The 27,631-nt window shown below is 37.8% G+C and overlaps 1 protein-coding gene and 1 pseudogene across 13 annotated transcripts in view; one reads left to right on the top strand and one right to left on the bottom strand.

Moving 5' to 3' along the window:
• The window catches only part of PICALM (phosphatidylinositol binding clathrin assembly protein), a 94,055-nt gene extending 82,881 nt beyond the window's left edge, over positions 1–11,174 (top strand). For 12 of the 13 annotated variants that reach the window (XM_074372803.1, XM_010973411.3, XM_010973409.3 and 9 more), the window contains 2 exons: positions 8,456–8,558; positions 9,816–11,174. In XM_074372803.1, coding sequence (XP_074228904.1) covers positions 8,456–8,548 — 93 coding nt within the window. In that variant the 3' untranslated portion in view covers positions 8,549–8,558; positions 9,816–11,174. The remainder of the gene's footprint in view (positions 1–8,455; positions 8,559–9,815) is intronic. The other variant, XM_074372804.1, reaches the window with a different exon arrangement.
• Positions 11,175–27,419: 16,245 nt separating this feature from the next.
• On the bottom strand, positions 27,420–27,493 carry LOC123613841 (U5 spliceosomal RNA; annotated as a pseudogene).
• Between the last annotated feature and the right edge of the window lie 138 nt (positions 27,494–27,631).

Here is a 27,631-nt window from a genome sequence, read left to right as displayed (position 1 = left end):
AGTCCTTTGGATTGATTTTGTCCATTCATTGGTAGCAGAAACCAAAATAATTTTTCTTAATGAACTACCTTTTTATTGTCCTCTCGTTATTTTACTCTTTTTTCAATTTCAGAAATGTTTTGAGGTACCTCTTTGTACATTGTAAAGTAAGTGGTAGTTCAAATATAAAGTGAAATCCCATCAAAATAGAATCTTTTAATCAAATCCCAGTCCTACAGCTATTGTGAAAAATCTTTCCCTGCTCCTTGAAGTGTTTCTTTTGGGAGCCATTATTCACCAAAGGCATAACTTGTAGCTGGTCTCTTGACTACTTACTATTAAACTAAGTTAATATTCCTGAGAGTACCTCAACCCTTCCAGATATTTGTCATATTACCATTAGTGAGGTATTCCAAACAATGTGTTTTGTGTGTTCTAAATTGTATCTGGTTACCCTTATTGCTGTGTTAGTGCCTATTAGTGAGAAAGTAGCTAATATCTTCCAGATGGCTGTTAGCTCAGACTTTGTTTTGTTCTTTAGGACATTTGTCTTCAGTATAGCTTTAATTTAATAGACTACACTATAATATTGAAATTATGCCGTCCTATACATCTATGCACCTTACTCTGTTCTCTTCCCATTTTTTTGTGCTCACTTACTCTGTATTTTCTAAGATATTTTCACATAACTGTTAGATGCTTAAAGATGGGTATTGTGTTCTGTTTCATGCCTAACATTGTAGTGTTTGTTTTTTTTTTAATGTTCTACATGAGTACGTCTTTCTAGATATTTGACTGCGTGGGAAATACTACATCCCTATGGTTAATGCTTTTTTACTCTTCTGTGCTTCCTCACACTATTTGATTACTTGTTATTGGTGTGTCTGTTTATTAACTTGGAGAGAATGGGTACTCTTAACACCTCTTAACTTGTGCTTTATGTAACTCCTACTGGTACTTACTGCTATATAAATTGAAATGTTCATTGCTGGTCAATAGTTTGTAAATTCAGTCTGCTTTGCAGTATGCAGCTGTTACGTTACTAAGCGTGAAAACAGTTAACCTAGTTTCTCTTTTCTTTTAAAAGATACTGTTTATGTGAAATAACATTCTTTTAATGAATGTTTATCAGACAGTTTAAATGTTGAAGATCTTTGAAGTGGGGAGGGTTATGTTTGTTACGTTCTTATCACTTCCTTATATGAGAAACTCAGACTGATCCCGTATCAAATCTGTTTTCCCAGAAGTGATATGAAAACCATAGAGTGTTACATTAGAGGATTTAATCTTAAAAATAGGCATATTAAGGGGAGAGGGTATAGCTCAGTGGTAGAGTGCATGCTTTAGCATGCACAGGGTCCTGGGTTCCATCCCCAGTACCTCCATAAAAATAAATACATAAACAAACAAATATAACCCCTCCCCCCCAAAAAAACCTAAAAGTATTTAAAAATAAGCATATTAAAAGTTTTGTTGTTTTTTTGATTGGTATTGAAGTTTCAGGGTTTTTTTTTTTTTTTAATGGAGGGTATGGCTAAAGATGCAAAATGGCTGCTATGTTTTTGTTTGTATCAACCAATTTTAAATAAGTATGACATCAGTTAAGTGTCTGAAAGGAAACAATGGCTTGTTGTGAATGCTTTTTACCCATCTAAATGGGGGCACTGTTGACTTTGGATATCGGAATAATTCAACTCTTAGAAAAAGATGGCCTTTTTAATGACCTTCTTGTGTAAGAACTAATGGCTCTCTTTGCTTTTAGGCTTAGTGTTTTGGGGGGGGGGTTGTTTTTTTGTTTTTTAATTTTCTTGGTATGTTAATTGTGGGTGTTGGCAGTGTCACTCTGTCAGCTGATCTGCCCAGCTGAATTTCTGTGAAGAAGGCCTTTTGCCTTCTCAGCAGTGTGTTGTGCTCATTCACCTTTGCCTAGTAGAAGATCCCCTGAGGAAATGTGATTTAGTACTGTAGGTGAGAATGATTCTGTAGTCCCCAGGGCATACCTGAATCAGTCAAAACAAAAGTTTGAGGAGTCCCATCTGCTGACCATTATTGTTAATAAGACAACATGTAGAGCCAGCCCTTTTCACCAGGTTTTTGCTGATGACATTTTTTTCCTAGAAGGTAGAACTCTTTAATTCTTGTTTTAAACAAAACTGGAACATATTTGTAGAATCTTAGGTGATTGTGACATTCTGCAAAATCTTGATGATGAACGTCAGTGACCATATACAGCACTGTGTGTATAGAGAGCACACAGGTGTATTGACTGTATAACATTTACTAGAGGTCCCTTTAAAAAAATTATTTCTCTACTCTTAAACTTTTTTCTGTACATTAAATATAGCCCATAAATTCTAGCTGAGTTGAGATGAATGGAGATAGCAGATTTTAGAGAAGAAGCAAAGCACCGGCCTTGGAGTCAGCAGATCTCCTTTCAGGTCTGTTGCTGATGTCCTGGGGCTGTTGTAACAAAGTGCACCATAAACTTCACAGCTTAAAACAACAAAAACTTAATCTCTTATAGTTCTTGAGGCTAGAAGTCTGAAAACAAGGTGTCGATGGGGCCGTGGTCCTTCGGAATTCTCCAGAGGAGGATGCTTCCTTGCCTCTTCCAGCTTTTGGTGCCCTAGTCGTTGCTTGGCTTACAGCTGCAGCGTTAGTCTCTGCCTCTTTGACCTGGTGTCCTCCTTGTGCCTCTGTCTTCTCATGGCATTTCCCTCTTACAGCAGCATCATTCATTGGATTAGGGCCCACCCTAGTAACTTGATGACTGCTGCAAAGACCTATTTCCAAATAAGGTGACATTCATAAATATATTCATAGGGGACAGGACTGCAGCATACCTTTTGGGGATACAGTTCAACAGACTCACAACCCGCTTCCTCACTAACCAGGTGTTTCAGAACAAGTTGCCTGTGTACCTTTCTTGAGCTTCAGTTTCCTTATCTATCAAATGGTGATTTTACCTTGGGTACTTTATAGGTCCAAATGAAAATGTTTGAAATTGGCTTAGGAATGTGGAGGTTTTTTGGTTTTTTTTTACTGGTGACTATTTTTTTGTTTTTAGAAGAAAACTTTACAAGATTGACCTATTTTCAGAAATTGTCTCTATTCCTTAAGGTGTCCCTATTCCCAAATTTTAATTTATTATAGTACAATTTATATTTCTTCCCATGTGTTATAAATTACCTTGATTATAAATAATTCATAGTTCATTATTTTGAGACCTTAATTTTTATTATCTTTCAACATCATATAAACACAGAGAGAGACTCAGGCTTGGGTGGAGACTGGTATGTGGGAATGGGGCAGCCTGGCTGAGCATGTTCTGCGTTAGGGCCTGAATCATTCACATGGGATGTAGACTGTGGACATTGTTTACAGGAACCAGAGACATCATTCTTGAGGACTGTTATCAGGATCACCTGTATTGGCTCAGCATTCGTAGAAGTGGTGAAGCTGCCTAATCTCTTCTTAGGGGAGGGGGCGTACCTTTTTTGAAAATATCTAAGTCTAAAGAACTCTCTCCTTAGACATTTTTAGTGGAAGCCCAATAGGTAAATCAAGTAAAAGCAGGTGGTCTCAACCCCATGTATGAAGTACAGTTCAGGCATTTTTTAAAAACCAAACCAAAATGCCATGTTTTCAGTAAATAAAAAATCAGTGGTGCATTGTAGACATATTTAATTATTATTTTGTCTCATATACCAGTTGACGTAAACCATAGCTTTTCATTTTCTTCGGTTTCCTAGGTTAGAAAGTTAAGATCTAATATGAATTAGCAGTGAACACTTTATTCAGATAAGCTGAGGCAGTCTTCATGATTCTCATCCATCAAATGGGACTTTAAATAGGCTTCTCTTTCCCTTGGAAACATTTCTGATGCACGAAACACTTCTGAGTGTTGTTTATGTTAGCTTACATCAGTTAATGTTTCCTCCCGTGAGTTTAGGAAATCTTGTAATCTCTTTCCCTCTCTCTAGTTTAGATTTCTTTAATTCTTTGTCAGTTGAGATTGCCAGATGCCATTTGGAATAACATATCACTCCTGTTAATAGTTTTAAGGTATTGTAGACTCTTAGCAGTAGTCCAGTTTCAGAGATGTTTAGAAACAATATATCTTCAAAGAGAAATCCTCTTAGATCATTGTCTCGTGCCCCTAAGACAAGATGAGTAGTGCTTTGAGATTGACAGAAGTAATGTTGGCATAACTTTGTGATATTATTGATGGACAGAAGCCCAAGATGGAGTTATGTTAAGCATAAACCCAAGGAGCAGTAATCAAAGGCACTCGGTTCAACCTACAGAATAGGCCCTCTACCTTATTCAGTAAAGTCCTCTCTTTTAGCCATGCTCCACAGAGGCAGCTGAGAATAAATAGCATTATCTTTAGTAAAAAAAAAAAAAATTGGAATGCAGCACTGTGTTTATATCCTATGCAACTGGATTCGGATACACCACTAGTGGCCTATGTTCTAATATTATTCAAAAACAACTTACCTTTCTGTTTTACAGCTGATGTCTTTGTGAAATCTTACCGAGTAGGGCTGTGGTTTCTAAATGTTTTGATTGCACAGCAGTATCTGGAAAATATTTAAGTGCAGACCCTCACTGTATTTATATTTCTCTATTCTACAACAATCTGTTAGGTACATTTATGTAAAAATACAAATTTTAAAAGGGTAAAAATTAATGGAGAAGTTCTAATATTTTCTTCTCATATCCCACTTTGGTGACCATTTTTATACAGAGCTTTTTTTAACTACCAAAAAGCATTTTAATTTAGCATGTTATAGAATGCTTTTGCTATGCATAGTCACTGCTAGTTACTAAACAAGAGACAGGGAACATATGTTTCTTATATCTGAGAAACCTAAAGGTGAGTTACTAGGGAAACACAAGTGACTGGTTGATGGTGCAGTAAGAACTCATGTAAGAGAAACACAGAGTGGTGATAATACAGTGGAAGAGAAAGCGCAACACAGATCAGTGACGTTTGAGCTGGACCTATTATGTAAGACTAGACGAGCATTTGATTGTACGTGGTAAATAGGGTCGAACTAATATATGAATGACTAATATATGCCAGGTGTTTTCTGCGTATTTTAATCCTCAAGATAGCCATTATGGGCATCGGGTCTAGATGTTCTAAAACCCCATTTTACAAAGGAGCCAGGATTAGATTCATTTCCGTCTTTCCATAAAACTGTGTTCTCTCATCTCAGGCAAAGGAAATATACCCATTTTTCTCTTAAGATGTTGGCTTTTCTTCTTCAACAAAGACAAATTGAGTCTCTACAGCCTTGTTTCCAGGCTTTTAGGTGACTGGAAAATTCAAATGTAAAGATGTGGCAAAGTTGCTTCTTCTCTAAGAATTTTCAGCACAGCCAATATGTCAGACGTTTATCCTGAAATTCCCAACCGTTTACTCTCCCACAAGCTTTCAGTTGCACCAGTGTCACTTTCTGAGACTGCTACTTTCTTGTTCTAACCTGAAATTTTCTTTCTTTGGTGTTGAACAGGGTAGAATGAAGGGGTAACCCCATTTTTATTTTATGATCTTTAGTGTATCAGTGGAATTCTTTTTTTTAAAAAAATTCCTTTTTTCCCAGTATGTTTGCCTTTTTATAAAGTTAACTTATAATTTCTGTTCTCTTGTCTTTAGTATACTAAACACACACTACAAGCAAAAGAAAATCTTTTTGCTCAGCTGCCTCTGTGAAGTTACAAATTTTTGGTAACATTAGAATTTTTTTTGTCATTTCAGCATTTTTTTTAAAAGTTGATTAGAGTGCAGGGAGGGATGGAGCAGTTTCAACTGAGAGTTGCCATCATCAGTTACTTGTAAATTTTAGTATTTTAATTTATATGTAGCTCTTTCACTGCTTCTCAGTATTTCATTTTCCTATAAAATGAGAAAGAAAGACTATGTCTATATTAGACTAGTGAGACTAACTACTTTGTTTAAATGACATATATAGGTCGATTTTATTTGAACAAACTGATAGCTATAGTAATTTTTTTTTTAGCTCTATGGGAATTTTGGTATAGATAATGTTATTTGAAATAAATGAGTTAAAGGCTGTTTTTTTGTTTTGAGTTTTGTGTGTAGTGATGGCATATTTATAGTAGGATTTGACTGGAATGGTAAGTTAAAATTTGTCTTATGCTGGCTTATAAAATATGGTGATTTTGCAGTTTATGATGATAATAGGGTTACTTTCTTTTTTTAATTCCTTATTCTCCAGTCCTTAGCAGCTCTACATGTTCTTTAATCTGCTCCCATGAATGATAAGTAAAAGGGTTAACCCTTGTAATTTCAGGTGACTTTCTCAGGCTTTTTAAATCCTGCTGTTTCTTCATGCTCTTGTGCTCTTCCTTCTTTCTTTAAGCAGTAATTGGGCTGTTGCAGTATATTTCCTTTTCTTCTCTTTCCTTATTTACATTCTGAGCTGGCTACTTTCTCACCAGCGCATTGTGTGCCTCTGCTTTAGTGCAGGTGCCAGGAAGGGGTGGGACCAGATGGTCAAGGGCTGTTGCGTGGCTCAGTCCTTGGCACTCTCTGCAGCCAGCCAGTCCAGTCTGGGCTGTGGTTTTATCTGCCCAAGACGGGTGTTGATTATAGAAAACTAACCACAGGGATATTAAATCTTATTTTCTCGTGTACTTAGCTGCATATTTTTATAGGTATAAGACATATATATGTGTTTATTTTATCAATTTAACAGGATAGTAGAAGTATTAGTTAAAAACTAGCCCTCTTCCCCCCAGGGAAAATTGATCCTCTTCCATTACTCATAAGCCTCTCGAGCTTCTCTCCAGCAGTGTGCTCACACGTGGAAAAGAATAGACCTGTAGCGTTCCCTTTGACCGTAGTCTTTAGGAGCATTTCCCTCTGTGACTTGTCAGGTCTTCTGATTGCTGTCCTCATGAAAATTTGATTTAGGAAGGTGTTTTAGTGTGGGGCTCTCATAGGGGACTTGTGATTTTGGATGCTATCTATCTGCAATAAGCAGGGTTTGTTACTGTTTTTGTTTTAACTTTAAGTGAAAAAGAAAACTTGTTTTGGAGAAATCCCCAGTTAATCTTAAACTCCCTCCAGCTCAGTGACTGATGATCACTTTACTTAAAACCATTTGGCTTCTAAAAGTTCATCCTGGTTGGTGTGAAAGGTGAGGAGGAAACGTCTTTCCGATTAAGTTGCACCTTATTCTGTCTCTGCATGGATGATATTTCAATCCCCAAACCCAGACCTGCTGTCCCATCCTCACATCTGTAGCTGCTTGTGTAATTCCATCAACCTTCCCATTGTCTTTGAACATTGATTTCTGAGAACAAGGTATGGATTAAGAAAATGACTCAACCACTAATATAACTGAAGATGATTTCTAAACCTGTACATTCATCTTGGCATCCAAAACAACAAATTGCATACGTTTGTGATACAGTATTTGCTGAAACTCATTGGCTATTCATTCTCTATAGTGCCTTTCTTAAAAAAAAAAAATTAAAAGGTAAAAATGAGATCACTTTGAACCATCAGGAAAGACAGATTTTGAGCCTTGAAATATTTTATAGGAATTTGAATGTTGAGGTACGAATTAAAACTATTTACACTTAGTCAACTTTGGCTCATATTTGGTTTAAAATACTCTTAAAGTAGGCTTGGTGAAGGAGATACATATATGAAAATGAACCTTTTGGTACTTCAGGAACTGTCTTTGAAGGAATACTAAAGATATGTTACTGAATTCAGCAGTCTACTTGCCCTACTGTATGTGCAAATTAAATGATAGCAAATTCCAAGAATCAAGCAAATATATTCTAAGAGGAAGCTGAACCAAAGATCTTAAGTATTCCCTATACTCAGGGCAGTATGTGGGTGGTTAGATAACCTCTGAACTCACTTCCACCTCCCAGGGTATAAGCATCAGCTGCAGCATGTCCAGATAAACAGGCAGGAGACAACACCATGTCAAAAACGTGTGAACACTGAGGATAGGACTTTCCACCTCTTATGAGGAAGGAGGGAAGGAATATTGTAGCTAGATGTGTTGAGTCAGGACTGAGGTCAGACTTTGCACAGCATTTGACAGACAGCCTGGGCACAGGAAGCCATCTTCTCTCAGTTAAAAAAAAAAAAGAAGCACAGTTACGTATTTGTTTCTTCCCTCTCCCACATGCACATAGAAGGTCAGCTTACAGCGACCCTTTTTGGGTAAAAGATTTTATTCCTTTGGAATTCAGAAAAAAGAACTTGCTTTCTAAAAAAATACATTCCATTGGATACCCTTTAATTTGACATGTTGACTGAAACTTTTGTTTTAATAATTCCACTTTCTACAAAGGCTGCCATTATATTTGTTAAAGATGACAAAACGAAAACCACTTCTTCTTTCATTACATTTTCTGCTTTCATGTTCTGTCATTCTGAGATCTTTTTTTCTTTCCCTCTCTCTGTCTTCTTTTCCCCCAGCTGTCGGCAGCATCCAGCCCCTCCAGTCACAGTCCTCACAGAGCTTCAGGAAAGGACCCTTTTGCAGAGCTCTCTTTGGAGGATTTCTTATAAATCACTTTAGGTATTGCTGCTTGTTGGGGGAGATGGGGACTTACCTACTTTAAAAAGTTACCAATCATTAAGCACAATTCACTCTTCTTCTTTGTTTCTTTAAAGGACTCTAGGTTCCCTCTCTTCCTCCTCCTCCTTTATTCTTTAGGTGAAGAATAAAAAAATAGATCAAGATAGGGCATAAGGACAAACAACTTTTGGAAAATATCTTTAACATAACTAGGAAGTGTGAAATCAAAGGACCATCTCACATGTGTACCTGTAAGCATCCACTGCTCACAGCAGATGGATGAGATCAAACACCACTCTTAAAAACTGGGTGTTTTATTCAGTCTTGAAAGATTTATAGAGAACAACACAATTTTACACATTGGATTCGAGCTTAATTAGGAGCATCTTTAGTTTTAATATAATGGCCAGAATTCATTGTGAAGAACTCATTTTAATTTCTTTAAAGGGTTATATTTTTATGTATGCCTTTTCATTTAAAAATAGTATTTTCCAAAAAATAGCTTACTATTTTTTTTAATTAAGGACAAGTGAATACTTATGTCCTTTTTGATAGACAGATTCTGCTTTTGATCCATACCTGCTCTTTTTCTGGAAGACAGTGTCATTTGTTCTTCTTGATGCTCTAGCCCCCAGTGTAGATACACCTTCTGGATCTTTGAGAGTTTGTCCTCTTCTGATATGACAACAGTTTATTAGCATATCTATTTCAGTGATGTCTTCGGTTGAGCAGTTTAAAGGATATCATGACTGAAGTATCTGAGTGAATAGTGACACCCTATTGAAAAGTACTCTTTGGTAGATATTTCAGATTTTGATTTATATTAGTAAAGAAATTATTTAGTAATCATAATATTACTGTTCCCTTAATTTTCTCTTAATTTTATCACATTATTTGGAAATAATACTTCAAATTTTGTTTGTTGTTTTAAGTGAGATTTTTACATCAACTGTTTGTGTTCATGGAGAGAGTTTCTGAATTTGTCATGCAAAAATTGTTCATTCATCATCTTTCTTCTCCTACCCCCCAGTTTCTAGTAATTAGAAAGATACTTGGAAAGCTCTGTAATTATGGTTCAGATACTGAGTTCTGGCTCATGATAAGCTGATAATACTTTGTTTTGGAATCAAGGTTTATGATAAGCATGCTATAAACACTTCTGGGCCAGTTGAAAGGTAAAAGGCACAAAGCATTTTTATTTATGAGAAGATATCCTACAATGTAGTGAATTAACTTACACTCTTTTTTTTCCCCCAGATACAGTTTATGTAACTAGATGGAAGAGAATGGAATTACTCCAAAAAGACAAGTGCTCAAGCGGCAAATACTTAACTTCCAGCAAAATCCAAACTGCTGTCTCTTAAACTCTCTTCTTCCATTAGAATGCTACAGTAACCCAGTGAAGGCCCACGAAGGAAATTGGGACTAGCCTATAGGAGAATGTATCAATACAGTTTATAAAGCCACGAATTGCCATGATTTCAGACTAAGATCTGTCTTTTTGGTGACTAACCCTTCAGTTCTCTCAACTCCTATTAATACCCATAATCAGTAACCTACCAAGAAAAGCCCTTATTTGGAAAGTGTGAAATTTGTATTTGGAAAAGCTGCCTGGAGAGAAGAGCTGTGTCCTTTACTGTAATGCAGCAGGACTCTTTTGGGGGGATCAAGTCATAATTCTTAATTATGCAGTATCTTTCTTTTCTCCGGTCCTCACAGATACAGAAACAGTAACTAAAATTAACTTTTCTTTTAAAAAAATTATATATTCAGTTTGCAGTAGACATTCCTTAAGTATTTGTATTTATTTATGATTATCAATTTACATAACATTAATATTGTATCAAACCTCCTTATGAAAATGAGTATGGATGTACACGGTATGTTTGATTTTTATCCACAAGAATGAATCTGATTCAGAATGCTTTCCAGCTGACATACAGAGCACTAAATATTTTAAGGCAAGTCCATAGGTCTGAATCGCCTAAGAATTCTCAGTCTCTATGGGATTTAGGGAAGCATTATAAATGCATTAATCCTTATAGTCATTTCTGTGCCTAGGATTTTGCAAGGGAACAGTTCACTGACTAGGAAGAGCACTACATTTTAAATTCAGCATTAGTGCATTGGGAAGGAACTTTACTGCTTTGTGCTTGGCATGTCATTATTTTCCATTTGACATTAGGGCCTTTCCAAAATGAATGTGAGGAATTGCTTTCACTTCAAGACTTTCCTTCTTTTCAGTAAAACTCTAGGAGGTGTTATGGGGGGAGGGAGGGGGACAAAATCCTTGAACCTTTTATTTGGCTCATGCCATGTTATGATCATGTATCTTTTCAATAAGGGGAAATAGTGTCTTTAAAGTTAATGTCTAGGCAAGAGTTTAGTTAACGAAGAATTAAACTGCACTGTTGATCGGTGCTTTGTGTAAATACATCTTAATGTTGGGTTGAGAGGGGCCTTAAGAAGGACAGTTCATTGTAGGAAAGCAATTCTGTACATGAGTTTAAGCATACTTGTTGCATTGTCTCTGCAGATTCTATTTTTGTTTACAATATTAAAATGTATGTTAGCAAAAATGGGTGGATTTTCAAATAAAACGCAGCTTCCACAAAACTTTTGTTATGGTATTCTGGTCTGAGGTGCATTTTCTTTTTTCCTTTTTCCTGTATTCTTTTTTTTTTTTTTTGCTAATAAAAGTATACCCAGGTCATGATACTTGATGATTTAATAAAATGTAAAATTTATTTGTTTTAATTTCCAAAAAGCTTTATCTTTGTGCTTTTGTTACCTTCTAGACTCTTACTGGTAAACTGAACTACTTACTAAAACTGCTCATTTTTGTCTTTTGATCAGATGCCTTCAGTCAGGTAAGTTTAATGGAGAAAATGTTTTGAGTTTGACATTGATGCTTGTGATTATGTCTGCCAAAGAAATCTTTGTATTATGTTTCATATTGAATAGTAAGTAGGATTCAGAGTACATGATGGGGGAACTAAAAGCTTTGCATTGATAAATGTCTGCATACTATTTGCCATGTTTGGGGAAAAAACAGTCTTTAACCAATATACTTTGTTAATTTTACAACTTTTTAAGTTTCACTATTATTAAACCATTTTCATATAAACTGGAGAATGTACTTTTGTAAGTTCTCTTCCTTAACATCACAGATTTTGATTTGTCTCTCCTGGTGTTTGAGTGGATGTTACATTGAGGTCTGTGGCTTGTTCCTTTTATACTACCCTGTTTTTTTCCCCAGTATATTCCAGTTTGTGAGGATGCTTCATAAACATTTCCATCTTACTGTTCAAGTTTTTGGGCTTGTTGGATTGGTATTACCCACATTTTATTTTTTTTTTATAGATTGGAATAAGGAGCTTGCTGAAGTTGGTAAGCTAACAGGTGTTGGAGTGAGGTGTTTGGCTTCATGGCCCATTATTCCCTCCGTGACCTGCTGTTGTTAATTCAGATGTATAAACTGAAAAGGGAATTGTTTCCCTCTGTGGTCTAGACTGATGACCACTCTTTTCTCTCAGATGGTCTTCTCCTGTGGAGCACATCTCCCACCTCCTGCTCTGATGTCCAGACATCATTGATAAGGAAAAACGCAAAACATATGACCATATTAACTTTAATCAAAGTATAACAAGTGAGGTAAGTCAGGTGTTGAATATATAACTAAATTGGGTTATAAACCTGTATATGCCCACACCGTCTTCTACCTAGCTAGCAAATTGGTAGTGGCTTCAGAGAGAGATTAAAATTGTTAGCAGAGGGCAACCAACCTACCCCGAATCATTGTCAAAATTGATTTTTTGCTTTTTAACATCTCATTATTGTCATTCTTTTTTTTTTTTAAGATACACTTTTCTTAACCAGTGACTGTGAGAGTTCATATTTAGGAAGAGGCATTACGTTAGAGTAGGAATATTTTACTTCACAGACCAACAGAACATTACCCCTGGAAAACAAGCCTTTATGGGATGTTTCTCCTAGAACTAAAATAATCGCAAGGCTCTTCCCTTGTTCATTGTCACTAATAAACACATTTCCAGATTCTGAGAATTCAGAGCACTGATGTAAATACTTACTGTTCAGTACTGCATGGAGGGAAACGAATCTCTATCAGAGTGAGGGTGGCTCATGCGTGTTCAGCAGTGGCTTGGTCACAGTATATGCAGAAGCCGCAGCATTCAGCCAGGTGAACTTAATCTTACCCTCCAGAAAAGATGTCTCCGCTTCCATCAGTGGGCTTTGCAACTAGCTTAGATCTTTGTTCTGCCACGCTTGCTACCTTCCATGGTTCTGACTAGTCCTGAAATTCTGCTAGATAGGCTCTGAATGGTAAGGCTGTAGTATTATCTTCTATGCAATCTCAGAAAACCTCTAGCTGATTCCTTGCTGTTACTAAGAAGTGGCATTCAATTTAGTGTGTCACCAATCAGAAATGTTTTCTAAGTCTCTAGAGAGCTAGTATTTTAGTCCAGTTTTGCTTTAAGCATTAGAAATGTCCCATTTGTTACTGATGTAGCATTCGGGTTTGGTTTTTATGCTGTTCGAAACTATCCATGTTGTCAGAAGTTGTATAAAAGTCTTTCTGTGGTATTACTTTTGAGGTAGATGTGACTGTCTTGAGGAAAAGTAGGTTAAACTGGTTGTAGGCATTCAGCTAGGAGAGAAGAGCAAGGAGAAAGTTTTATGGAAACTGTTTCCTGGTAAGTTCTCACTCAAAAGAGCTTTTCCTTTATCTGCTACGAAAGCTAATTTCAAAGTTGGTTTTGAAATAAAAACCTCTGTGTAAGAATCACCTGGGGAGCTAAACCTCACCCTGTCTAAGCCTTCTACAGTCAGGCACCTGTCTGTCTGCCTTGAGCCTGGGCACTTGGCGGCTGTCCTGTAACTCTCAATAAACAAGCACTGGGTTATTGTGCTCTTGGCTGGGACTGTAGGCAAAGAAATATCATAAGAGAAGTAAACAGCCTCCTCTCTCCTTCATGTGCGTGGACTCCAGGGTTTCCGCACTCACGTGCAGAACTTGCCGTTGATTGCTCGGCCTTTCAAGGACACTTCCAGTGGAAGCGTCAGGCTCATTGCACTGGCACTGCCATCTAGCTTAGTGGCGCTTCTAAGAGGCACAGTGAAATCTGTATTTCTCTCATCATCTTTGTCCTGAAGTAGGGTATGAACTGAAAAACTCATCACTTCCGCGTGATTACTCATTGATGGGAGATTTCAAGTAGCTGGAGGAGGCAGAGGCACTGCAGTGGGAGGGGGAAGACTTAAGAGATCCCAAGAAGCCCAGCCAGCAGGTCTTCAGAGGCAGGTGCCTGGAGGGCAGCACCCATTGGTGTTCATAACTGCTATGGCTGGGAGCTAATCTTTTGACAACTATACTGATATGCAGAACTTGCAATTTATGATGGGCAGAATTGACATCACTGTGGGTCCAACGTTGAGATCACAGAATGATGGTTCACTTTATCTGACAAAGGTACCATATATTAAAGTGATTTCACATTGGCCTGAAGGGAACACAAAGTAGGATAATGCGAAATGATAGAAAATGCATACAGAGTGTCTGTCGCTGGTTTCCTGGCACAGAGCTTCTAAAACCCGTGTATTTTCCTGAGTGACAACAGTATGAGGAGCATCTTCTCTTCTCCTATTTGGTCTTTGACCCCAGTTCCTGACACACAGTTTCGAAATCCCTTGGAATTTCCTGGGTGTAGGAGTGTCTTTTGTTCTAATGGGGCAACTCTTGGTAGGATCGCCAGTAGCTTCAGATGAGGGCTGGTCATCAGAAAGACCAAGCCATGATTAGAAACTTGGAACTTTCAGTCCCAACCTCGTCCTCCGGAAGGGGTAGGGAGCTAGAGACTGAGATCAATCGTGCCCATGTGATAAAGCCTCCATTAAAAATGCTTATATTAAGGAGTCTGGAGAGCTTCCAGGTTGGTGAAGACATCCATGTGCCAGGAGGGTGGTGCTCCCAAATGCATGGGGACAGAAGCTCCTGCCCTCTGGACTCCTCCAGACTTCATCCTATGTGTGAAGGTCTGGCTGTCCATCTGTATCCTTTGTCATATAATTTATTATGTAATAAACTGGTAAACTTAAGTGTTTCCTTGAATTCTGTGAGCCATTCTAGCAAAGTATCAAAACCAAGGAGGGTAAGGGACACAGAAGCCCTGATTTGTAACTAATAAGTCAGAAGTACAGGTGACAATCTGGACTTGTAATTGACCTCTGAAGGAGGGTGGGGGCGGTAATCTATTTGGGGAAGGGAGGTGGAATTCCCTCCAACGTAAGCCAGCATAAATTCCAAATGAGTTAAAAAGTATAAATGTAATAAAGATGAAAATATAGATGACTATCTCAGTCAAATACGAGAAGAGAAAGGATGTGATTAAAAAGAAAAACAGTTCACCAAGGATGAAATACTAACGACCAATGGAAAAAATTTAGTAGTAACTGAAAAATTCAAATGAAAACAATAGTGCTTTCCAAGTGTAAGGCTATTCTGAGTGTTTTTGTATGTTTTGTTCATTTAATCAAGTCTGTGAAGGAGGCGCCTTTGTTATACTACTTTACAGAGAAGGAAACAGGCCTAGAGTAGGTTAAGTCACTTCCTTATTAACCAAGTGGTTGAGATGCAGTCCTGAGCCCTTATGGTCTGGCTCTAGGTCTGCCATAACCCCTGAGCTGTGCACTGTGGTAGAGGATGTCATTTTGCTTATCAAACAGCATTTGTAGATATAACATCATGGACAACAGTACACAGAGTTTGGTTTTTAATCTAAAGCTGAAGTGAGTATAAGCTAGTACAACTTTTTTTTGAAATTGGTGATAGTTGTCAGAAGACTTGAGAGTTCTTACCCTTCATCCAATAATTACACTTTTAGGAAATTTATCTGGGGAAATAACCTGGGGATAGGGTTTTGGCTAGGGGACTTGAATTGTTGCTTAGCAACTAAGTTTAAAGGTAGATACTGTCCATATCAGAGACTAGAAGATCAGATTCATGGAATGCATTTCTCCCTGAAGCCACCCTGAGTCCATCCCTGCAACACAAAACAACTTGAGTCTCATGGGTCAGTTTTTGTCAATAGACAGGAGACAAGAGACTCAGTTCAGATCTTTACTGTTATCATTTCAGATTAGAGGCCAGTATACACCACCAGGCTCTGCCAATTCCCAGGCCAATCAAAGGTAAGAGATATTTTGTCCCTCAGAGAAGGGCTGGTCTGCTGGTGATGAGGTGGAGGGAGGGAGTCTCCACTGAAGACAGGAGGAATACTGGTCTGAAGTGCTTAGGAGAGCAAGATTCTTTGCCAGTCACCCAATATAGAAGATGGCTTTCCATTCATCAGCATGAGTTCTACTGTCACATGAAACTTAGAAGGTAAGTGGAAATCCCCAGGAACCTTGTCCTATGTTACAGGAAACTAGAGGACCCACAAGGCATTTTTAGTTTCACACTTAACACCAAGCGGCTTCTCAGGCATGGTTTCTTGATCGCAAGCCTTAGCATACATGTTTCACAAAGTTTCCATGCTTGAAGGTTTTCTCCACAAACGTAGCTTCCTGAGAAGAGTGGGGGTTATCCATCACATACTGGATTCATTCGTCTGGTCGGTTCCAGCCACCCCTCCCTTCCTTCAATCCTGCACTTCAACTGCTGGAATCCTTCAGTGTGTGTATGTGTTTGTGTGGCTCACTGCTTATCCAGTATTCGAGGCTTACAACCATTTCAGCCTTTTTCATGCCTTTATTCTTGACGTTTCTGCTCAAGCATTTTCTCTTCACTGCATAGAACTCAAGCTCTCTGCCCCTTTGCATCTATATTTTTAACCTATTTTGACTATTCAAATCTTACCTCTCCTGGGAGGGAAGACTAGCAACTCTGATCATTTTCAGGGGCATTGTAAATTGGACAGTCCTTTCAGAAAGCCATAAAAATATTTGTATCTTTTACCCTATTATCCTACTTCTCGAAATCTAAAGAAATTAACCCAAAGTATGGAAAATACTTTATGCAGAAGAATACATCAGTGATTGAGATTACCAAAGGAACAACTGTGTGGAGTAGGAATGAGGTCAATGATGAGTGCCAGAGAATATTTCCCTTAAGGGTAGCAAAGAATTAAGGGAGACCAGGAAAGAACAGTTAGCTAGAGAATAACCAGGAAAGAGATGTTAAGGACGTAGTTGAAGGAGGGAATGGTCAACCCAAGTGAAATCAAGACTCATACTTGCGCATTAGACTGAGCAGTTAGGAATTTAAACTTTACGCAGGTATTGGCAAGGACAAGCCAGATTACATGGAACTGAGGAGATGGGAAGAATGCAGAGGTTTCAAGAAACTTGGCTATGAACTAAAAGAGGTAGAGAAAAGTAAGTAAAGGGCAGACAAGCCAAGGAAGAGTTTTCTTTAAGATGAAAAGTAAATTTACTTCTTTGTTCATCCCCTCATACTGAGTTCCTTCTATGAGCCAGTAGTTTTAGGTGTGAGAATCAATAAACAAAACATAGGGTTTTGCTTTTATGGAGTGTATTTTCTTGTGAGAATAGGCAATGGAGAAATATTTTATGATATGTGATGAGTGCTATGAAAAAAAAAGGGTGAAAGGATAGTGTGATATGATCAATATATAGTGCTGTTTTGTGTAAGTTATCAAGGAAGACCTCTGATGAGATGACCTGTGAACAGAGAGTTAAGTGAAGTGAGGAAGCAAGATGGTAAGTTGTGGAGACTGGCTCCCCTCTCCACATACACAGGCAGAGCAAAGACCAAAGATCCTGCAGGGGACCGTTTGGCTTCCCTGAGCAGCAACAAAGATGCCAGGAAGACTTGAGCAGAGTGAGTGAGAGGGAGCTGGCAGAATGTGATCCAGCAACCCTACTTCTGGATCTAGATCCAAAGGAAACAGAACCATTATCTCCAAGAGATATTTATACTTCCATGTTCACTGCAGCATTACTCACCATAGCCAAGGTATGGAAACAACCTAAGTGTCCATCAACAAATGAGTTGATCAAAATATTGTGATAAATATATACACACAGATTCAGTCTTTAAAAAGGGAAATCCCATCATTTGTGACAACATAGAGGAAACTGGTGGGCATTATGCTAAGTGAAATAAGCCAGAAAAAGAAAAACAAATACTGCATGGTATCACCTATATACAGAATCTAAGGGGGGGAAAAAGGGCAAAATAATAGAAACAGTAAAAATTTGGTTTCCAGGGGCTGGGCTGGGGAGTGGGGGAATAGGGAGAGGATGGTAAAAAGGTACAAAGTTCTAGTTATAAGAAGAATAAGGTCTGAGGACCTAATGAATAACATGGTAACTATGGTTGATAACACTGTATTGTATAATTGAAATTTGCCAAGAGAACAGAACTTGATCTCACCCTGCCCGCCCCACCCCCAAAAGGTAAATATGTGAGGTGATGGATGTGTTAATTAACTTGATGGGAGGAATAATTTCACAATGTATACGTATATCAAATCATCACAATATACATCTTAAGTAGCTTAAATTTTTGTCAGTTATATCTCAGTAAAGCTACAAAAAGGGAGATAGAATGTACTGACAGCATTAAATACTTAGAGTAGAAGTGGGTAAGGAAGTTTAAATAAAGAGATGGGCTGCAAAATCAGTGGGAGGTAGGGGAAAGCTGAGTGGTCAGGAGTGGAGATGACGTGTGGTAGAAGATAGAAGAAAGGTGAATGGAGAGCCTGGAATATGGGCATATACAGAGGACAATTTGCAGAAAATTTTGTCATTTGAAGTGTATTCCCTTCCCCTCCTGAAAGCATCTCCATCATTGAGGGCAGCACCTGCTGCTTGATGAGACAGTGCAGCAAGGTGGTAACGGTGTGTTCTCTGCAGCCATGCTGTGGCTTTGAACCCCAGTTTGGGCAAGTTACATACTCTCCCTGTGCCTCAGTTTCTTCATCTATAAAATGGCATAATGGTGCCACCCTATATGGCTGTTGCATTTAATGACTTAATAAGTGAAAGCATTTTAGAACAGCCTGGCACATGATAAATGTTCAATGCATAATTACTGTTATTCTTACTGGGATGCAGAATAGCTTGTGGTTAACAGCCTAGATTCTGGAGGCAAAACACCTGCATTCAAATCCTGCCTCTGTTCCCTTACTAGCTGGGGGACTTTGGGAAAGTTACTCAATTTCCCTCTGCCTTTTACTTCATCTGCAAAATGAGAACGATTATAGACCCTACCTCATAGGATTATAAAAAGATCAACTAGGTTAATTAAAGTGCATTTAAGTGTTTGCTATAATTCGTATCACTAAAGAGTCTGAAAATATCAGTCTTCAAATTTGTCCACCCTACTTTGTTTGGCATCCGCCCAGTATTGGTCGAGATCCCATGAGCTGCTTCCAGAGCAGAACCCCGAGCCCCTGACTCCACATGACCTCGAACAAGCAGGAGTCCTTGGTGCTGAGGCTGCTTCAGCAAGGCTGTAGTTTGGTGTGATTGACAGTTGTGAAAACAGCCAGCCCCGCACATCTAAGTATACTTAGGTCGGCAGTTTTAGATGCCCTCAGATAAAGAAGAATACCTTTGAGCCCTTTTAAAAATTGTTGCCAAGGCCTTATTTAGTGCCTTGGAGGCTACACATGACTATTGAAAACACAGGCTTCAGTGGGGTAAACGTTCACTTCAGTCTCTGTTTTAGGATTAGGCTTGGCTGTGTATGACAGAAGGCTCACACTGACAATGACTCCAACAAGACAAGGTTATTTTCTCTCACGTAAAAGTCTGCGTGGGCATAGCAGCTTCGCAAGGTCAGTAGGTGTCCACTTTTAGATGTTGAGTGTCTTACTATTCTGGGGTCCTTAAGGCGTTCCTCTTGTCGCTCGGTCCACGGCGGCTCAGCAGCAGAACGAAGGAAGAGGGGAGAAGGGGAGGGACAGAGGTGACCCAGGAATTGTGCGCAACTTTTGCTCCCCTTCTATTGGCCAGAATTTTGTCATATGGCTGCCGGGGGAGCTGGAAAATAGAGACTTTAACTGGGGTGACCAATTAAAACAGCTAGATAAATGCATTATTATAGAAGCAGGGGAGACTAGACTTGAAGGAAAACTAGCGACTACAGTCTTAGTCATACATTCCTCATTAAAATGGCTAATTTTTAAAATTTTTCTGCTCAGTGACTTCAAAACCCCACCATGTTACCTCTTATAAGTTGAGATCTGAGATACCCTTAAAAAGAACTATAGTTTATAGTTTTAGAATTGAAATATTGCAAAGGAATTAAATGCTTAAAAAAATGAAAAATAAGCAAATCCAAACAGCTAGTGCTCAGCAAACGTTACAAGGCATGTTGAAAATGTGGACCATCTCGCCGGATTTTAGGCCCAGCTATATTCCACGTTGACATTTCTACATAAATAGCACAGAAGTCACAGAAGACACTTTTTAAGTGGCTAGGAGAAAATAACCCATGCAAAACTGAAACGTAAGTCAAAGAACATCAAAGATCTGAAGTTAATTGCACGCTTGCCCCAGAACCTCAAGTGAGGCCAGAGGCCACCATCCCTCTGATTTGATGTCTGAGGGCTTTAAGGTAAAAATGCCTCGCTGGCCTCCGTTAGTCATACAGAGGGGAATCCAACAGAGTTAATTTTCATTCCTCTTAGGGGGGAAATGTTGCAAGGCCTAGCATAATTTATAGCTGAGACTATACAAAAAGATGGCCCTAACCCAAGAAGGCGAGAGGTCAGCGAGTTGAGCACCGGACTTCAGGAAGGAAATGCTGACAAAACCTTTTACTAAGAATCTGTTAGGCTATCTGAATCTGCAGTCCTTAAAAACTCATTTGCTCAGCTGGAAATCTGAAAACATTTCTTTGTGAAGAATCTTTTAAAAGTATCTTGACTTTTTTAGCACTTACTCAGATGATAAAAACAGAATGACTTAAAACATAACCAACCTAAAGAGTCATCATCAATAAAAGCAGCCTTTCTGGGAACTCAAGCCTCACAAAGTCACAGGAATAGGAAATGGAAATACTTAATCGAGTTAAAGTCACTAATATTTAGAAAGCCTCCGCTGCTTGAGGGCACAGTGCGTTGCGTCTGGTGCAAAAGCCAGTTTTATTCCAAGAAAAATACAGAGAACTGTTGTGTGGAGATCTAGTAAAACAGCAAGGACCAAGCGGGCCTTTAACAATCAGCCCTTTATTGCCACAAAAATCCCCTGGTTTCCCTGTTCCCTGAATCCCTCTAGTGTCTGTCTCTAGGGTTCAGAAGGAAACAAAAATGTTACCACTGACCCACAGTGCGGAGTGCCCTCCCTCCCCCACACTCATAAGAATTTTGGAAGTGGGTTTACGACTTGTCCCTACAGCCTGATGTGGATCAGCACATCCAGGGTATGGCCTCCTGGAGCCGTCACACCAGGTGGTGGCCGAGTCCATGCTCCCCAGCCACCGTGAAACCAGTTCCTCCCTAAAACTGAGTTCCTCTGCTGAATTTATGATTAACCTCTCTATCCAAAACTTTATTCCCTTTCTTGTTCCACACTTGTTACCCCGTCAAGACTGAGGAATATCAAAGAAAAGGGGCAATGGTAACTGAGCAGGATCCTATGGGGCCTTCCCAGGACAGACCTTTACCATGGCCCCCACCTGAATCTTGTTTGTAGAAAAACTTTAGCCTCCCAGGCCCTCCCAGAGTCCCAAAGAGTATATTTAATTGGAGAAATGAGAAAATGCGGAAACAGAGGAAAACAGTCAAGCAACATAAAACAGTTTAGCCATTAAGTGAAGTCAAGGACATTTAGTTCCTCTTCCAGGGCTGTAGATAATATCCTGAGCTATTACCTTGAGGTGTTCTGCAGATACTGAAGCCCCCCCCACCCCGAGGGGGAAGACGGTAACTGCGTGTCGACCACAAGCGGGTAGACCCCAGACAGGTTGGAACCAGAAGGTTGATGATGTTGTTTCCCAATTACCTCACCACCAGCCAGTCAGAAGGATGTCCAGAGCTGATCATACACCCTGCAATCAATCCTCTCTCTGGTCCTTTCTTTGAAAACGTTTCCCTGAAAGCCAACGGGGAACTTGGGTCTTCTGAGCATAGCCGTCTGCATGACTCGGAGCCCTGCAGGAGCTGCCGCACTTCCCTTCACTACAACCCTGTGTCAGTAGATTAGCTTTATTGCACGGAGGTGAGCGGACCCAAGTTTGGTTTGGTAACAACCCCAGGACAGAATGAGCCCCTTGATACAAGTGTGCAGGGCCCAGCTGTCATCAGAGCTTTGTTGTCACCTCACAACGTGTGATGGATTGAACACAGGCACTCTCTATGCACCTTCGAATGAATGCACTGTGAAGACAAGCAGACACCCTGGGCCTTACTCCCAGAGGTTGCTGTTACATGTCAGTCATCACTTCAGCTGCCGCGGATTGCATTTCTACTGTGTACAGGTTACGTGCACTCTCTCTAACATTGAAACCATCCTGCTATAATATGGGAATTAGGTCTGTGCAATACAGATGAGGAGACCTGGCTTGAAAGAGGTGAAGTGACTGCCCAAGATGCAAGGCAGCCAGCTTGACTCCCCAGAGTGCTTCCCCATACTCTACCCTGTCTCTTTACATGTCTATTTCTTCAAGCCTATCTCATTCCTGGGCCACAAGAAGCAACTTCCCAGCTTGCCGCTAAAGCTGTCAACACCCTGTCCCTACTTCCCCAATCTTGAGTAACAACAATATAAAACTCACATGCTTGGTTATTCTGAGAACTGAAACCTACATAAAATCCTCCTACACTCATTTTAAATTTCTTTTCGAAACCTATTGCTAAAGGTGCTAAAAATAGAATATTTTGTGTAAAACACAACCACCACCCCACCTAGAATATCCTGCCATCTCCCACTTCCCTTGCTTCCTTCTCTGCTGTTAGTGTTCAAGAGCGAAAGCAGATTACACCAGGCCAGAGAGGCTCCTTGACCCATCAAACATTTTTACTGGACCATGGGTATCATGAGGAAAGGGGCAATTTTATTTTGCTTCCCTAATGCCCTGCATACAGTGCCTGGCTGCTAAGACTCATTTGATGAATGCTTCGTTGAATAAGTGACTCTGATAGGAATTTCACAGTGGTATATCACACATTTATTGAGATTTGCTTTGAAAAGGTAGTCATCTAAAAAAGCTACCACCCTAAGAAGTTAGGAATCTTGGTTGTTAGGAAAATCCTGAAGCTTTGTTCTAGAGATAATGCTATCTGCAAATTCTAAACACAAGGAAAGATATTAACAGAGGAAAAGAATATTTTTCTCCATCTTTTTCCAAAGGATGCCTTTTCAACTCTGACATCTTGGCAGCAAACAAGACTTTCAGTCATTTGATATTTTCTTCCAATTCAGTTTCACATTGTGAAGGAGAAACTGCCACAACTAACAAATTAATGCTGGACTCCTACCATGTTATGCCTGGCTTGTTTTAATAATCTCATGGTCTGAACTTTCCAAGTGTGAGAGAAAAACAATGTCAGTTTCTGCTGACCTACTGAAACCAGTGAGCTGTCACATAGGCTATATTTGTTGGTCACTGGAAACTCTATCATTCGTCTCAGTGGAAAGTAAGTTTATTTTTCCTACCCAAATGAAAAAAAAGTAAAGATAAGTCTTATCTGTAAGTTTACCTTTCTTTCTTAAAAAGAAAATTGGCAAGTTCACTCCATATTGTTATTAAGTTTTCCAAGGACATTTCTGTTTCTGTTGACCTTTGAAACATTGCCCTAACAAAGCACCCTGCTTCCTGTCAGGAAACACTCCTGCTGCCGTTTACACTATCACTCCATGGAATGGATTGGAATGTGGTTATTTGGGAAACAGGTTTTTGTTTTTTTTTAAATCTTTTTAAAGTATAAAATGTATCAGTCAAGTAAATAAGTCTTAAGTGTCCTGCTTGATAAATGTTTGGAAAGTGAGCACATCCATGTTAACTGCCACTCATATCAAAATTACCAGAAAACTCCTTCATGTACCATCCTAGTCATTCCCCACCACAAAAGTAATCACTATTCTGACTTCTATCACCAAGATTAGTATGCTTGTCCTGCTTTTGAGTGTTGTGTAAATGGAATCATACCATATGTGCTCTTTTGTGCCTGCCTTCTTTCAGTACTATGTCTGTAAGATTGACCTACATGCGGACATAGTTTATTCTTTGCTGGATAGCATTCCATTTGCATGAACACAGACAGCACAGTTTACTTACATATTCTGCTGACAGTCATTTGGGTTGTTTTGAGTTTTTGGTTATTATCACTAAAGGTGCTAGGAACATTCTTAGCCATGTCTTCTGGTAAACATAACCATTCATTTCTGTTTCCTATTAAGCCAAGGGTAAGATTGCTGGATCATGACATATGTATGTTCAGCTTTAATAACTACCAAACACATTCCAAAGTGTGTGTACCAATTTATGCTCCCATCAACAACTATATGAGAGTTCAAATTGCTCTGTATCCTTGTATTTACTATTTTCAACTTTTAAATTTTAGCCATTTTATGTGTGTATGGTGGTATATTGTGGTTTTAATTTGCTTTTCCCTCGTAACTAATAATATTGATCTCTTTTTTGTGCTTATTAGTCATTTGGATATACTTTTCTGTATTCAAACCTTTTTTTCCTACTGATTCATTCAAGTTCTTTATATATTTTCGATATGATTTTTTGGTTAGATATATGTAGGAAATATTTTCTCCCACTATGTGGCTTGCCTTTTGACTTTGTTAATGGTATCTTTTGCTGAAAAGAGATTTTAATTTTAATAAAATGTATCTTTTTACAGTTAGTTATTTTTATGATTTTTATTTTTTCCAGGGAAGTGGGTGACATAGGGAGCAATGGGCTTGCTGGTGCTGTGTGGAACACGACTAAATCCGCATTTACCCATGTACCAAATGTAGTTTAAAATTTCAACCAAAGGCTTTGAGGATCTATTGGATGTGTAAAGGGGGACATGAAGATATTTTTTTATTTACTACTAAAAGATTTATTGTTTTACCTTCCATATTTAGGTCTCTGATCCACTTTGAGTTGATTTTTTTTCATGGTATTAGGCAGGAGTGAAAATTTATTTTTCCCCATACAGATATATACAGTTGACTTGGCATCATTTATTATTCAGCAGACCATACCCCTCACTGAATTATAGTGGCATTTTGCAGAAATCAAGTGACTGTAAAGGTGTGGTTTGTTTCTGGACTCTTTATTCTGTTCCATTGTACTTACTCATCTCTAGGCCAATGTTGCACTGTCTTAATTACTGAAATGTTATCTTAAGTCTTGCAATTTGGTAGCGTTAAGTTGTCCAGTTTTGTTGTTTTTCTTCAAGATTGTCTTGGCTATCATAGGTCTTTTGCCTAGGTTATACATTTCCATCATAATGTTAGAAATAGCTTGTTAATTTCTACCAAAAAATGCTGAAATTTTGATTTGGATTGTATTGTGTCAATAGATCAAGTTGGGAAGAACTGACATCTTAACTATTTTAAATCTTCCAGTTCATGATAATGGTGTATCTCTTTATTTATTCCAATATTTAAGTTTTCTTTGATTTCTCTCAACAATGTTTTGAAGTCTTCAGCATAGAAATTTTGCTTATATTTCATTACATGTATCCCTTGACATTTGATGTTTTTGATGCTATTATAAATACTATTTTTCCCAATTGTTTGTTGCTAGTAGGAAGAAATGTATCGGATCTTTATTGACCTTGTACTCTGTGACCTTCCTAAATTTCTAGTTGTTCGTAGATTACTTTGGATTATCTGCATTCAAAACCTTGACATCTCTAAGTAAGACAGTTTACTTCTTTCTTTCTAATTTCTATGCTTTTAATTTCTTTTCCTTGCCTTTATTAGGCTGGTTAGAACCTCCAGTTCTAATCAACATTGTTGAATAGAAGTGTGATGATGATTATGTGTCTTGTGCCTGACTCAGTGGGAAGATGTCTAATATTTCACTATTAAGTACAATGTTAGCTTTAGGGGGTTTAAAAAAAAAGATATTCCTTGTTTGCTAAGAGCTTTATCATACTATTATGAATTTTTATCACAATATTGAATTTTATCAAATGCTGTACATACTGAGATGATCATATGTGGTTACCGTTTATGTCCTATTCATTATACCCTTGATTTTTTAATTTTGAGATAATTGTTGATTCACATGCAGTTGTATGAAGTAATACAGATAGATCACATGTACTCTTTACCCAATTTCCCTAAAAATTAGCGTTTTTTCAAAATTATAGTACAATATCACACCCAGGGTATTGATACTGATAGAATCCACTGATCTTTTTCCTGTTGCTGTTCTGATTTTTTAATATTAAACCAACTTTGCATTCTTTATTCATGAATTATTATATATTACTAGATTCAATAAGCTAATATTTTATGAATGATTTTGCAGCTGTATTTATGAGAGATACTGGCCTTTAATTTTTTTTTTCTATAATGACATTGCTAGGTTTTGGTATTAGAATTATATTGACCACATAGAATGATTTGGAAGTGTTTCTTTTTTTTCTGTTCTCTGAGTTTGTGTACGTTTGGTATTATATCTTTTTGAAATGTTTGGAAAAATTCACTAGTGAAGCAAGACAGTTGGCTTTTAAAAATTTTAAAATACATATCTGAGTTTTTAAAACAGTTCTAGGACTATTCAGATTATTTCCTCCTGTTTTTCAGAAATTTTTTTTAAAGAAATGTTTCCGTTTCATCTATATTGTCAAATTTATTGGGAAAGTTTTTTACTCTTAATCTTCTCTTATCTTTTTAGTAATGCCTGTAAAATCTGTAATGATATGTTTTGTTTGTTTTCTCTCTTTTTTTGGTTAGTCTTACTAGGGCTTATCAATTTTAATCCTTCAAAGAACCAGGTTTTGCCCTTGTTGATTTACTCTTTATATGTCAACTTTCTATGTAATTGATTTCCACTCTTTATTTCATTTCTTCTACATTTCTGGTGTATTTTTGCTGTTTTTTCCCTAGATTCTTGAGATAAAATCTTCAATGATTGAATTTTCAACCTTTCTTCTTTTTAATACATGAACTTAAAGTTATAAATTTCCCTTTAAACACCAGTTGAGCTGGTTCCCACAAGTTTTGACATGTCATTTTTTTCATTATTATTGAATTCAAAGTATTTTTCCTTATGATTTTTTCTTTCACCCACAGGTTTTTCAGAAGTATCTTGCTTTCTTTAACCTTTTTATAGGTTTTTTTGGTTCCATTATTGTTGTTTTTAGTTATTTTCTACTGCGGTCAGAGAACTATGTTCTATGCATTTCAACTTTTTGAATATTTCTTGCCACTTTATGGCCCAACATAGTCTATTTTTGTAAATGTTTTATGTACACTTGAAAAATATGTGTATTCTATAGTATAGTTGTTCAGCTTTTTATAGCCCTAATGATTTTTTTTTCAGTCTATCAGTTATTGAGAGAGAGATGGTAAGATTCTCAAGTCTGATTGTAAATTTGTTTATGTCTTTTTTTCTTTTTTTATTGTGGTAAAATATACATAACACAAGGTTTACCATATTGCTTTTTAGTTTAGTAAATTTTGCTTTATATATTTTGAAATCATATTATTATTTAAAATTGCTATATCATCCTGATGAATTAATCTGTTTATTATTATGACATATTTTGCTTTATTTTCTCCTTACCTTTTTAACACTTCTTACTGTAAAGCCTACTATGTCTAGTAGTTTAGTCACACCACCTTACTTTTGGTTAATGTTTGCATGGTATATTTACTTTCAATGTATCTGTGGCCTTCTGTTTAAAAGGCGTTTCATGTAACTGTTCCTCTCCACAGAAATCTTTTGTAAAAGGCAAAAGATTTATACAATCTGCAGAGAAACCAGAGTATAAAAATGGTGTTTCTTATAGAAAGCCTTATGAGTAGAACTAGCTTTAAAATGGAATGCTGGTGTCAAATTCAGGCACAGTCAGTGTCTCCTTGGCTGTGGTACCAATGAGAGGGAAGTAGTAATGACCTTGGAT

The sequence above is a fragment of the Camelus bactrianus genome, chromosome 10, assembly GCF_048773025.1.
Source record: "Camelus bactrianus isolate YW-2024 breed Bactrian camel chromosome 10, ASM4877302v1, whole genome shotgun sequence".
Taxonomy (NCBI): domain Eukaryota; kingdom Metazoa; phylum Chordata; class Mammalia; order Artiodactyla; family Camelidae; genus Camelus; species Camelus bactrianus.
Note: the sequence above shows the minus strand (reverse complement) of the source record. Positions and strands in the feature narration are given on the sequence as shown.